At 38.3% G+C, this 15101-nt stretch overlaps 1 protein-coding gene across 6 annotated transcripts in view; it reads left to right on the forward strand.

Moving 5' to 3' along the window:
* LOC142106981 (carnitine O-palmitoyltransferase 1, liver isoform-like) overlaps positions 1-15101 on the forward strand; it is a 55051-nt gene that overhangs the window by 16578 nt on the left and 23372 nt on the right. For all 6 annotated transcript variants that reach the window (XM_075190075.1, XM_075190071.1, XM_075190072.1 and 3 more), the window contains exons 2-6: positions 7557-7720; positions 10349-10488; positions 11017-11188; positions 13682-13783; positions 14667-14804. In XM_075190075.1, coding sequence (XP_075046176.1) covers positions 7580-7720; positions 10349-10488; positions 11017-11188; positions 13682-13783; positions 14667-14804 — 693 coding nt within the window. In that variant the 5' untranslated portion in view covers positions 7557-7579. The remainder of the gene's footprint in view (positions 1-7556; positions 7721-10348; positions 10489-11016; positions 11189-13681; positions 13784-14666; positions 14805-15101) is intronic.

The raw sequence follows: 15101 nt of genomic DNA on the forward strand, positions 1-15101 counted from the left end.
AAATAAGCTATCAAGTATTTGTGCGCTACATGATAAAACAGTTAGTATTTAACTTATGTGCAAAACAGAATATTAATTTGCACCCCTTGCATTGTAACATGGTTTTGTCCAGGAGACTGAAATAAGAAGTTTCTCAAGTTAAGATCCTTAATGAATCAGACCCTTGTTATTTCCAGACAAAGATCTTTTTCTGTAACTTGAAAAATACTTCTTAAATAACATTACATTTCATTTATAATGTACCCCAGTGCTTCACAACATTTCCCCTGACATTTCCACCCCTCATGAAATTTTTTAACAGTGCTCCTTGCTGTGACTGAGATAAGGCACAAGGTGATTGTTTCTGCGTGTATCACGTCATTACAAAACAGCTATCGTTTATTTATTTATTTTTTAACTTTCTGGGTAATGGGTTTCCAGATGAGACAGCCCATATCTGTCATTTCCTGTCAAACTAACTTTTATAAAGCTTTATGACTGTCATTGTAAGGTGAATTTGTGATCTCTGAACTTCCACCTGTGCAGCGCAGCCCCAAATAAAACCTGTGTCTCTTAGATGAGTGCAGTTGTTTGGCCAAAATAAACAACTAACTTAAAATTGAGATCTGTGGCACGTAGAACAGGACAGAACAAATTCCTAGGGGTATATTTACTAAACTGCGGGCTTGAAAAAGTGGAGCCTATAGCAACCAATCAGATTGTAGTTATCATTTAGTAGATTCTACAAAATGACAGCTAGAATCTGATTGGTTGCTATAGGCATCATCTGCACTTTTTCAAACCCGCAGTTTAGTAAAAATAGCTCCTGGAGTTTGATAGCCATGGCGTTTGAATGTTTATGTCTGATGTCAAACTTTGTGTTGATTCCTGTGGATCTTGATATGTCTACCCATTCCTTGGCAGTCTGGCTCATTCTTCTTGTTTATTGCCGCCAATTGCAAAGCGAGAATATTTGTAATTCACATCTATCTGTCCCTGCCCCATTGAAGGTTACACAATCAACTACACACTCGCACATGCACATATACTCTAGGATCCAGTTTACTCTAACAAGGTAGCAATGCTAACGACTGTGACACTAACGCTGTCCCCATTTTGATCATGAATGACAACTCGCATCACAGATATGATCATGAATAGCAAATCCCAGATCTTTGCCTGTAGGTTACCTATAGTTTAAAGAAAAACAACTTTGTCCTCTACATGTATTTACAAAAACAACAGAAATTTGTACAAGGCCAACTTTATCAAGTGCAAAGCTTTGGGTTTATTCCTTCCTTCTGTTCCCGTTGCACGGGGGTGGGAGGGGGTTGCTCCCAATATGCTGTAAATGGACAATTTCTTTCATGGCACGACTACACCAATGATCTTGTAGCGGCTACAAATCTCCCATCTTTGGATTAATTTTCTAGTCAAATACAGCATACAATTGCTTACGGCAATAGGAGCCCCTCATGAAAGCTTCCTTCTCTGAAGGAAGCTGTCATAGTGCAGTTAGGCTGTACAAAGCATTTCTACTCACTACATCATGTGCCATGTGACTGTGGTTGCCATGGTAGTCAAGAATGCATATTTTTCCCATAACATTGCTGCTTTAACCTGCTCACTTTATATTTTAGAAGAGGTTCATAAGCTTTACTTTATATTTTAGTCAATTATTGTGTAGAAGCTAAACTTCAGAAGAACCCTATGACTCTTGTTATCTCTTGGGCTGGTTACACACTACAGGTTTTTCACTCGATTATCATGCCAATCACACAATAAACGACCATTAGATCTAATATTACATTAGTGTGTATGCTCCAACGATCATGTTTTATCATACCAAAGCACATCATATCGTCTGCTTTTATAAATGGTCTAAAAATCTCTATAAACGATGGAATGATGTCTGGTAATTCATGCAGGGTATATGCACTCACGCCCAGCAGTGTGGGCAGATCTTTATAGAGTTTACAGAGTCAGGATCTTTTCAGCCGGTGGTAATAACAGATGAAGAGCACAGATCTGAAGGTAAAACCTGTACAGTGTGTACACATGAATCTGCATGCTGAATGGGACTTTTAGTCGTTGGTAAAATTGTTAAAGATATCTCATCCGGAGAAATGTCCTGTAGTGTGTACCCAGCCTTACTGTCTAATGGAATGTACAAAATGGGTGTGTATAGTTGTGACCTTTGCTCTCAATACTTGCATTGCATCATCGGTCACATGCGGAGTTTACATATTGCGTAATTATGTACATTCACTACTACTGCTTTCTGAAATGGTATCTAATCCTAATTCTCTTCAGATGTATGCAATACATTAAAAAAAACTTTGTATAGTTTATGAAGACATTCCATCCTGTATCAACAAGTTTATAATCTTTTTAAGCCACTGTCTTTGCACTAATACATTACTAACACTGATGATGTTTTGTTTGCGTGGAACAAGTTTTTCTTCTTGGCTGGATTGTGTGTTGAGGTTTAACAACTGAATTTTAAACTTTGTTTTTTGTTTGTATCAACCTATAGAAGGTCCAATGGTTGGTTTTAGGTGTGAGGGTCATATTTTACTAAAAAAAAATCATGGGGTATATAAATAGACAACAGTTTAAAGCATATAGAAGGCTGGGTTGACGAGACTTTATTTCGGAATCCCGTTGTTACTTGATTTGTGTGTTAGTTGAAGGAAGAATCATTCAGTTGAGTACAATCAGAGTCTGACTGTAATAAGAATATGATTTAACAAACAATGTGTAAAGTAAAAAAAGTTTAGTAATAGATGTAGAATAGAATAGATGTAATAGATGTACCCAATGCGCAGATTAAGCTAGAAGGATTGGATTGTAGTTTTAAACCTGCAAACAATGTTTCTAGATGTCATAGTGCATTTGACAGTATTAAAGCTGGGTGCACACTACAGAAAACTTCTCCTGATGCGATATTGTTAACGATTTTACCAATGACTGGAAGTCCCAATAAGCATTCATGTGTACACACTATACACATTTTACAAGATTTACCTTCAGATCTGTGCTCTTCATCTGTCATAACCATCGGCTGAAAAGATGGTGACTCTGCACACTCCATAGAGATATATGGACACTGCCGGTTTTGAGTGCAGACACACTACAGAATTTGCTCGATGTCGTTCCATCATTGATCGTGATTTACACACTAATGAGATATCGGTCCTAACAATCACTTATCGTGTGATTGTCCCGTTAATCTGCTGAAAACCCTGTAGTGTACCCAGTTTAAAAGTCAGTAATGTTAGGTGTAGAGGGATAATGGATCCCACATGTAAGTGTTGAAATATACAGTGTGACAGTCAGGAGTCCATCAGTGACCACTTGTTCCAAGATATTCTAGGGAAGTGCACAGACCTATAGTAAATACTGACATCAGGAATGTTTACACTGGCTGTGATTCAAACTCTTACTTTGGCTGCAATGCTTCAGCAAACATTGCATTTTGGCAGTGACCAGATTATGTGGTAGAGTACACACGGAGCTGCGCAGTGTGTCAACTGTCTGTTGGTGTCTTTGTTGCTCACACTCTATTGGTTAGTTGCTGTGCAATTGTGAATCACTTTCAATATGTCTTTCTTTAGTCCTAGGAACACTTAAGATGTAGAATTATAACATGAATCAAATGTGCAATGGTTCTGAGATCCATAGCAACCAATCAGATATTGTGTGTAGTTTGTATGTTCTCCCTGTGTTTGCGTGGGTTTTCTCCGGATGCTCTGGTTTCCTTCCACACTCCAAAAACATATTAGTAGGTTAATTGGCTGCTATCAAATTGACCCTAGTCTGTGTTTCTGTCTGTCTGACTGTGTGTGTCTGACTGTGTGTGTGTGTCTGTGTGTTAGGGAATTTAGACTGTAAGCCCCAATGGGGCAGGGACTGATGTGAGTGAGTTCTCTGTACAGCGCTGCGGAATTAGTGGCGCTATATAAATAAATGATGACGATGATTTCACTTGTGTAGTGTCTTGTGACACAGCTGGTAGGCTGCCAGTGCTTCATGTGCAGCCTGGGCCATTAGGTCTTCATATGGCAATGAGTTACAGAAAAATGTAAATTCTGGCAACACCCAAGATTTAATCAACCTCAAGCCAGCAGCAGGAATCTGTTTCTACTATGCTGCTATGAGACATACTTGCCTAATGTCCAGAAGGTTACTGAATTCCGGGTAGATATCCTGGAACCCGGGGGGATCAGGCCTTTGTCCCGGATTCCGCCCACTTCCTAGTGCACTTGCCACTTGTTCTCCTCTCTAAGATCTCACGGAGGGGAGATTTTTTTTAAAGTTGACAATTACACCATGGAACATCTTGTGGTCACGTGGATGCAGAAGTTTTCGGGTGGTTCTCTTAATAGGGCACTAGAGGACCTCCTCCGTGCCGCTTGCTTAAACAAGTAGAATTGAGTCGCACAGTCACAATTGTTTACAGGAATAGCAAGTGCACTAAAACAAACAAAAAAAAAATTCATAACGCATATTATTCAAAATGTAATTGTTATTATCAAAATATCATGAGTTGTCATTGCTAAAATGTGACATTATGACAGCAATAACAACCCATGAGGACCTTTTGATAATAACAGCTAAGGTTGACTATTTAGTGTTGCAGTGTGATAAAAAAAAATTGAATTTGAATAATAATTTCAATTATCCTAAATGTATTGTGTGCCCCTTTGGAGTAAATGGAGACGGTATAACAAGGTATTTGAAATCTGACCTGTAGTCCACCAATGGTCTAATGTAAAGTTAGACTAATGAATGAAAAGTAATATTTGTTCCAATAGGTTACAATAAGTTTGTGCTTGAACTGTGGTGTAAATACATCTGCATGTAAAATGGAATAAATAAGTTGATTTAGAATATTAAATTAAAATTTACATTTATTCCCTCTACTACTTTATAATAAATTCATTGTCAATTGAATATGTACTGTTTTAGTGTTTTTCAACATAGTAGGATTTTTCCCCACTTAGGAAGTGAGCAGCAAACCCTATGCTGCTTCTTTATCAGATATTTTTAGAGCATTTAAGAATGCAGCTCTCAAATACCAAAAGTGCATGATATAAGCACCTTTTTAAAGTATTATATAATAAATATATGTTAGATATAGCATAATTATGGAATAAGGTTAAGGGGCATATTCAATTGTTGAATATGCCTGCGGCGTTAAAACTATCACCGTTATTCCGGTAATAGTAAGCCAGATTTCAGCTCGCAGCTCCCTGAGCCGCGAGCTAAAATCCAGCGAGAAAAATACCGTAATAACGGTATTTACGCGCACTATTACCGTAATGACGGTAATAGTGTGCGGGGTGCGTTAATTTTGGCTGTAACGCCAACAATTGAATATGCCCCTAAGTGTACCTGTAGGGGAAAAACATATACTGCTTGTTTCGAAATTTACAGTCATATGTTACATTGGATACCAGCAATACAATCAACATAAGTCTCATCTGTATCCACCATAGGCCTATGGTTTGTTAAGTTATTCTAAATATAAGTGCCTTAGATTGCGGCATTCTTATGAATATTGGCTCTAAATGGTTTCTTCCTATGTGAATAGATGGCTGGTAAATTTCCCCAATTTCTGCTCAAGTTCTTTGGCTGCTGAATTATATCGCTTTGACAACAGAAAATACAAAAGTCAAATACATGATTAAGATACATATCAATAATTAGATACACTGCGACACTAAACCAATTGCCTGATATTGCCTACGGTATCGCAAAGTCTTTGGCCAGAACTAGCTACTAGTTGACGCAAGCTTAGACTGCATCAGACTATGTTAAAAGTCTATGAACCGTTCATTGGATTTGTCTTGTATATTATTGGTATAAGTCAGGGGTCAGTGAACTTTTTTTTACCTTTTACCCCAAAATATATTTAGATACGCCGACGTAACACCCTTGATTTGAAAGGAAGGAAATCATATATTATTAATTATTGGAATTCAAAATTTCTTTGAAAGGTTCAACTTCAGGTTTTGGAAAAATGATGTTGCTTCATTTTTGATACGAGAGCATCAATATTGGGGTATTTTAATGTCTGAGCAATTTGGATACAGTCTTCAGCGGCCAATCGATTTCTCTGCTTCGTTTTTATGTTCGTTAGAGTGGAAAATCCTTGTTCGCAAAGGTAGGTTGTTGCAAAAGGCAGCAACTTTTTGACTGCCTCCTCATGTGCAATTTTGAATCCCTTTGCAGCTGTTGACATCCAAAAATATGACAGATCTGCTTTGTTTTCAAATGCAATACGTGCTTCTTTATTGCATCGAATCTCAAGAAGTGCCTCTGCCAACCCTTGAGGCTCTTCTGGTACAACAGCAATTTTTAAGGGGGTCTACAATCCAACTGACAGCATGTGAATCGGCAGCATTACCCCCAGGAATGTCATTTTTACCCCATTTGGGGTAATTTACCCCTGTTCCCTGACCACTGGTATAAGTGGTTTTTTTTAATGCTTATGTTTTTGAAAACAGAATATTTTAAGGGTTGTAGTTTAGTAGGTAAGTTTAAATCCAATTAAAATACTTGTATACATTTTAAAGCCAACCATTGCAAATCTTACGCTGTTCAGATAGTAGTGTCTTCAAAATCCGATGAGTTTTAAATTTCTCTTTAGTAGTGAGAATGTTCTGCATAGTAAAGCATATTGGATACAGTAAGTTTTGGGTATAGTCAACTGTATCTTTATTAGAATGCATATCTATATAAATGTTATTTTTGTTCTTTAGAGAGAACATGGATTTTTTTGTAATGTTTTAGTGCTCTTTGCTTTTACTTTAAATTATTATTACATCTAAAAAAAATGTTTTGCATGTCAGCTGCTGAAAAGATCCACAAATAAGCAGGATCTTGTCAGATGAGAGTGATGATATTGCTGTGTTTTGCAGGGAATGTTTTCTCTGTACTGTGGACTTTCTGGAAGTCTCCTTAATTTTTGTGATCAGCACATTACTATGTAAACTTAGGGGTTAACAAAAAGACTGCTCCAAAATTTGGTCATTGTTAGCTATTGGCCTGTTAATGTATTATACAGTGTATTGGAAGCATTGCTTATGGCTCAAACACATTTGGATCCATCACCCCACCCCAATGCCTCATAACACAATTACATAAGTGTCCAGGAAAATGAGAATAGTCCATTGTGCGCAGCCTACTCCGTTTCTTTGATTATTGTAAAGCTACTTACACATACTACTTGTAGTTTTTTTTATGCCTTACAGCAAGTATTTTAAGTTAAGTAGCCTGTTTTCCACAAGCATGTCATTAGGAAGGAAGGACCACTTTTAAAATAAATTTTAACACCTCCTAGTGGCTCTCACCAAAACGGTTCCTCACCACTTCCTGAGGGTAAACCGCTGAACCCTGGTTCTCCAGAAAATTCTACTTGTAGAATTTTGAACTGGTTAATGTTTCCTTGGAGCAGATAATATGCAAAAAAAAAAAAAGAAAAGTGAACAATATAATTTTTAAACCAAGAATATGAAAGTCCCGCTCTGTTTTGTTTATTAGTATAGCGTTTGTTTCTTCGTTTGTTACAGCTTGGGATTAAAGTGTTACCAAGATGGCTGAAGCCCACCAGGCCGTGGCATTCCAGTTTACAGTTACACCAGAAGGTATCGACCTTCGCCTGAGCCATGAGGCACTTAAACAGGTCTACCTCTCCGGACTGCGGTCATGGAAGAAGAAAGTAGCCCGACTCAGGGTGAGTAATGGACCATTGTTACAGTCTGATGTGTCCCTTCCTATCAGTCTGCTTGTTTAATTAGGACTTTTGGAAGGAAGTGTGTGATTGTTTGCTAAGCGCTGCTGCCCGGATTATTGAATTAACCTCTTGAAACTTGAAGGCATTGTTCTATGCTTTGTGGTTTTGGCAAATCTGCTGACACAATTTACCATGTAAGTTGTCAGGTTGACAGATCCAGCATGTTGGCCGTAGCCCTGTGTTGGTTTTCTCTTGTTGGCTTGGATTAGCAGGTTAGCCACCACTGTGTATTTATGTTGGTGATGTTCACACTTTATTCTGAGCGAGATCAACTGGTTTAATGGCAGCCATGGGCTCCCAACCTCCATTGAGTGGCGAATCACTGAAACACATCATTCAGCATCCATATGACATTGTAGAAGTGTAGGTAGGATAGGTATAGATCTGATCTCACTGACACCATTCAATTATTGCTTTCTGGATGTAAGCTGCTAGATCCAGGTAGCAATAATACCCTATTCATACTGCACCAAAAACCCGGGTTTTTGCAGAGGGTCTTGGTGCAGTATGAATAGTACAACCACAAAATCCCGGGTCTAAAATCCCAGGACTTAGACCTGGGATTTTGCGAGGGGTAATTCCCGTGTTGGACCCCGCTCGCCTGCAGTATGAATGGTGCAACCCGTGTAATTCCCGGGTCTCACCATTCATACTGTAAAAAAAAATAATTTTTAATAAATAAAAAATACATAAGAAATGTTTACTTAACTTATTTTCAGCCAGCGGTGTCTCCGGTGAGTTTCTTATGTATTTTTTTTTTAATTAAAATCTTTTTTTACACTTTTTTTTTTCTAAAACCCGGGTCAGGCAGGTGCAGTATGAACCCGCCCGACCCGGGAATCTTCTTATCTATACTGCCCTGTGCCCCGGCAATATCCCGGGTTGGCAGTATGAAAGTGGTATTAGTATAAACGTGTTAAGGTGCATTAGATATTTGTTGGACCTTTACCTAACTTTTAGAGGATTTCCTTTAAAAACAAAACAAAAAAAGTTAATGTAAATATTTAAGTGGTAAATATGAAATATTATTTACTTGCAGTGGACTGTAGACTGCCGCGTCCCTAGCGGGGGACTGTAGACTGCCACGTCCCTGGCAGTGGACTGTAGACTGCCACGTCCCTAGCGGGGGACTGTAGACTGCCACGTCCCTGGCAGTGGACTGTAGACTGCCACGTCCCTAGCGGGGGACTGTAGACTGCCACGTCCCTGGCAGTGGACTGTAGACTGCCACGTCCCTAGCGGGGGACTGTAGACTGCCACGTCCCTGGCAGTGGACTGTAGACTGCCACGTCCCTAGCGGGGGACTGTAGACTGCCACGTCCCTGGCAGTGGACTGTAGACTGCCACGTCCCTAGCGGGGGACTGTAGACTGCCACGTCCCTGGCAGTGGACTGTAGACTGCTGCGTCCCTAGCTCAAACAGGCAGAAGAAGATATTGATGTAAATGAACAGAAAAAGCTGTCAATATAGCGTAAAACAAAGTTCTTTCCGGTTCCATAAAACCACCTCACTCATTGCGTGTGGCATTCATATGTTTTACACATAAGTGCAAAAATACGTAAATATAACACAGAATGGAGGTCACCCCAAAACAACCCTTTTATCCTACAATCTCTGGCCCTACTCCACTTAATTCACACTTCTGTGTAGACGTGTAATTACAGCATAGCCCAAAAAATACATGCCCTCTGTACTGGGAGTCTAACTGTATCACTCAGACCTTATATAATGTATGTGTACATGGTATCACAACACTCAAGGTAACTAGCTGATGGGGTAGATATCTGTATTGAGTGTAAGAGAACAGTTGTTTGTTTGTTTTTTGCCTGTTTTCATTTTTATTATGCCCATAAAATTTGATATTTATTCAACTGTGAACCAGAAAGGAAACTGTTTGTCAAACAAATCCATATATAATTCACTTAAAAATATAAAATCTTGCTCCAGTTTGTACTAATTAGCGTAGTCCCTTTTACCAACAGCATTTAAAGTCAGTTGTAGGAGTCGCAAAGAGGGAATGTTACTGTTTTTACTAAAGCTTTCAAGTGCAGGCAGTTTTATAAATGTCCCTAATGGATAGCCAGAGATAACCGTCCATTTGTAGCTTTCTGTTTTATGCTAATTACACCTTACTTATCTTTGTTTGCACCTTACCTTTTTGATATATGTTTACATACATCGGAAACAAAGACTGACACAGACACACACATGTTCTGAGATAGATGCTAAGAATGGTGTTGTGTAATGAAGAAATAAATGAAACTTTTGGTTTGTTCATTCTGCTGAGGTAAAGTTTCAAAATAAAGTTTTTTCAGAATATTAGTTTCAGGTGCATTAACTTTTATTCCACAGTGTATCTCTATTATTGACAAAGTTATTTAGGCAGCAGCCATTTTTCTGTAGACCAAAATGCTGAAGCCTATGTAAATAGTGCACTCTCTATGGCTGCTGCATTGGAGACCAATTTGATTCTAACAATTGATCACCAAGTGGTGAGTTAGACTGACCAGTGGTATAGAGAGAGAGGGAATTAGAATTTTAAGTTTTATTTTATTTATTTTTTTATAGAATACTTTTGTCACTGGAGTTTATCCTGCCAGTCCATCAAGCTGGTTCTTTGTGGTGATTGCAATCTTGGGGACCATGTATGCTCGTGTGGATCCATCTATGGGAATGATTGGCAAGATCAAAGAACATCTGCCAGCAAGGTATATATTAAGTGTCATCCTCTTATCCAAAAAAAACAATCAATATATTTTTGAAGATATTGCCTACTAGTTTTAGGGTTAATACGCAAAGGTTGCAAATCCTCCCTGTGGTACGTTGCCCTGCTCTGTGTTCACTACACATTACCGTAGTGATTAATACATCACTAAAAGTAGCAGGAAAGCTGGATCCCCAAAAACTGTACATGTCTTACAGACAAAATTCAGGAGCAGTTCATAACATACAAAGGTAGCAGTCAGTGCTGCTTAGAATTACTATTTATATGACTATATTAAAATAAGCTATTCAAGAAAGGAGATGGGAAAACATGTTTTAGTTTATTACTTAAATTTATTTGCATCACTTTTTACTGTTGTGTCTAGTAGAGGTCTGGTCTATGATGTCCTGTTATATATATTATAAACGCATGACTTACGCCATCACAGCATTATTTTGCTTGATGATAAGCTAGTTTAGTAGATAATTTGCACTGTATTGATGGTAAATATCTTCCCCTCTTATCTCTGCAGTGGTTACCTATCTCACCAGGGACAGAGTATCCTCAGCGCCTTGCTCTTCTCCACGGGCCTTTGGTTTGCACTTATCATGACTATGCGTTACATCCTGAAACAACTCCTGTCGTACCATGGCTGGATGTACGAGCAGCACGGCAAGATGTCGACGACCACTAAGCTGTGGCTGGTACGGAGCGTTCCTTCTTCACATCTAAAGATTCCTCTAAAGACATGTTGTAATATGTTTTATTAGTATTGCTTCACATCAAAGTTCTCACCCACTGACACACAACTCTTATTGTCATTACACCTTGACTTTTAGCCCAGTTAGTGCTGTGCCTGATTAATGTGCGCAGTTGTAAACGGCTTGAAAAGAGAACCTAGATTTATGTTGTGGAAAAGTAAAGACTAGTGTAATAGTGTAAGTTCTGTGCCTCAAAGGTGAACTCTGACACACACAACGCATCTTGTTTAATTTAAAAGTTAGTTAGGCAGAGGAGAATAGCTTACAGCGCTTACACTTTGAACCTGTTGATGTTGGGTGAATGGCACTGGGTGAGGTGTCTATTGGGAGAAATGAAAATTAAGTCATTCTTAACTTAATGGTTAATGCAAAAAGGCGGAGTCAATCCAAAGGAAAGAAAGACGGGTTGTTAAAGGATCTTATCATGGTAATTCCCAGTAATCAAGCAGAGTTCAGTGACAACAGAAGCTGATAATACAATCTGGAGATTGTACACAACCTTGTCAGTTGTTCAACTAGAACTTCCAGAATTCTATTTCAGACGATTGTTTTATATGTAAATGTTGTTTCATGCATTAGTTCTAAAATGACAAAGTGAGTTTAAAAAAAAAAAGTACATTATATCTAGCCATTAATATATATATATATATATATATATATATATATATATATATTACAAGTTAACCCATGCATGATACTCATGCATTCTAGTCAAATCAAGCTACTTAAGGTGTTAAAAAGGTTCTTGTCATGCATTTGGGCCTAGGCCAGGCCTCCTCAGGGGAAGAGCGTTACTTCCCGACGGAAGCGCCCTTTTTTAACGTGGTTTTGTCCACATGTCACCACCTCATCATTTTTCTCCATCACCTCATCCTTCATCTTCATCGCCACATCCTTCATCAAGCTACTTAAGGTGTTAAAAACTCCCCACTGTCACCCCCGGCAACCACCAACCACTCCCAACTGTCACTTCTCCTTCAAGAAATATATAGGTCAGTGTATAACTCTGCACAGCAGGTGGCGCTGCAGCTTGGTTTTTTTTTGTTTTTCACACACGCCACTAGGCATTTATATAGTAGATAATCTGCGTAGATCAAGAGAGTGAAAGATAAACCCCCAGTGAGACTGCTGCCAATGTAATAATTCCTTACTTTCATAATGATTTAATTTACAAGTTGTAATTGTTGATGTCATTCCTTGGAGAAAGGACATCCAATCCATTTTTAAATCCGTTTTAGTTAATCTGCCTTCGCTTGTATTGTTAGAGAAATCTGCTTTTGTATCTGACTACTCTCGCAATAGAAAAGAGAACATTTTACGTTGATGTGAGACTGACTTTCTGACAGTCCCGGTGGATGCCCCTTTGTCGCCTGAACAATGTGAAGTATAAAAAAAGAATGTTAGACAAATATTTGTTTTGACCATAAATGTCTCTGTAGACACTAATTAGGTCCCCTGTAAGGTGCCCAATACTGTACCACATATTATATTGTATATTGTCTAGTAAAACTGAGACATCAGACACACATGCTTTTTCAATAACATACAGTAAATTTATTGCGTTTTGTGCTAAAGAATTTTAAATTCTCTGTTGTATTTATACATAATTACTGCATTTCTGTTGCTTTATTTCCATCCCAGAGTCATCTTGAAAATGCATAAAACAACGCAAGGGAAAAATAAAAGCATAGTTACACTTTTTTCATCCCTCAATAAAAAAATATGGGGGAAAATGGCAAAGTTACCGGGTCAAATATGTGCGTGCTGTGTTAAATATATCTTCTAGGATTGATTTTAATGAAGTTCCTCAGTACATGTGGTTTTTGTCAAACAAAGAAAAGCGCATTAAAAACCAATTTAGTGTCTGCGCCTATGTTTGCTTCTTGTACATCTACCTCCTTATGTGTCCCAGGATTTATTAGCTCTCGCAACAGCTGCCTGGCACTGAGAACTCCTACTTGGTTTACTAGCTACTAGTGTAACTACAGCATTATACAGTACTGTATTGTTAGGGGAACATAAGGCATATTCATTCAATTTCAATAGAAGAAATGTACCCTAATCCATAGCAACCAACCATCACTAGCTTTTATTGGGCTAATTAGACTGGTCAAAGCTGTTATGTTTGGTTGAAAGATACTTGTGCTGTTTGCATTGTGCCATTAAATAACTCTTTATTTAATTATCGACCTACCAATAAATACTCATATACAAGATATGAAAAAATTGAAGATAATGCAAGAAATGCTTTGTAATCACGGATTAAGCACAGATCAATAAAGTAGTTTATTGTTTCATCATTAATGAATTTTGAATGGTACTTGTATAACTAAAATGTGTGTGTTTTCCGAGGCCTGGGTTACAGAGATAGAAAGTAGAGTCCTATTTTCTTATAGTACTTAATTGTTCTTTTTTTTTTTTCTTTTCTTTTTTTAGACTTTGGTGAAGATTTTCTCAGGCCGTAAACCTATGTTGTACAGTTACCAGGCATCGCTTCCTCGCCTTCCTGTTCCTGGAATTAAAAATACAATGCAACGGGTGAGTCTGTGCTGACCAAACATAATGAACATGTGCAGAGATCACTGGATAGCAGGGACTTAGAGACCGTTCTAAGGAAGTTACTCCTGCTCTTCCCTTACCTAAGACCAGGACACCGTATAGCTCCGCAGCTGACATTGCTGGTGGACTCAATCCATCCTGGCATCTTTAATAGCGCTTCATAGAGCTCTAACGTAGAGACACTGAGCCGCAGAGGCGCTGCAGCTAAATGAACCAATGTGCGGAGCGACTTGGTTGCTGGCTTCCTACAATGGGGGTTACTGTGTAATTGCCACACAAGGGGGTAAAGTTATATAGTGGTAAGTTACCCTTTAGGGGAGAGATCCCAAGGACATTACATCCAGCAATTGCAGTGCACTGGACTTGATACCCAGAAGTGGTAAGAAAATAGTATACCAAAAACCCTGCATCTAAAGTATTACAGGATATGCTGATACACTCACAGTAACAGTGAGTTTTATTGTTTGTAAAGTCTTCTTATTTTATATTCTGCTGTTGATGTTACTGTATGTACACAATTCTGAATGATCAGATGTATTAATAGGCACAGTTCATGTGTGCAGACAATTGGACTTGTATATGTGTCAGATGGAAACCCTCATGGATATGTGTAACTGCTTATAACATGTGATAGGCACAAATAAATTTTATGCCTATGGCAACAGCCCTGCAACCAAATTCAGAAGATGAGGGATGCAAAGAAAATCTGTCTCCTCTGTTCATTACTTTGTAAGTGTTTGTGAGACTGCCTTAGTGTTAGTACTTGAAGATAAATGTCTCATACATTGGGCTAGTTTAATAGTAATAATAGTCGTGTGTGTTTTATTAATAACCTTATATTGTAACACTTTATTGTCCATAGTATTTGGAATCGGTGAAACCTTTAATGAGTGATGAGGAGCTTAAGCGTATGACGGCACTAGCCAAGGATTTTGAAGTGAATCTAGCGCCCAAACTACAGTGGTACCTGAAGCTGAAATCCTGGTGGGCATCTAACTATGTAAGAACACTAAACATTTGCCCTCAAGATAATTTGCATATTCTTCTGGTGTCTTACAGGCTACACCTTTCTAATCCGGCAACAATGGGTCTTTTTTTCATGTTGGATGTGGTTAATTTCTGCAATAATTATTTTATTTAGAATATAGTCAGTAGTGGTGGCTTATGTGCCCTCTGCATTAGGAAGTACAGTATATAATATTTGGCTGTTTGGGCACTTTTCATTAGGGAGCAATCAACTATTGTATGCATTAATGAATGTGATGCACACGTATCCCGTTTCTAAACTTTACACACA

The sequence above is a fragment of the Mixophyes fleayi genome, chromosome 11, assembly GCF_038048845.1.
Source record: "Mixophyes fleayi isolate aMixFle1 chromosome 11, aMixFle1.hap1, whole genome shotgun sequence".
Lineage (NCBI taxonomy): Eukaryota > Metazoa > Chordata > Amphibia > Anura > Limnodynastidae > Mixophyes > Mixophyes fleayi.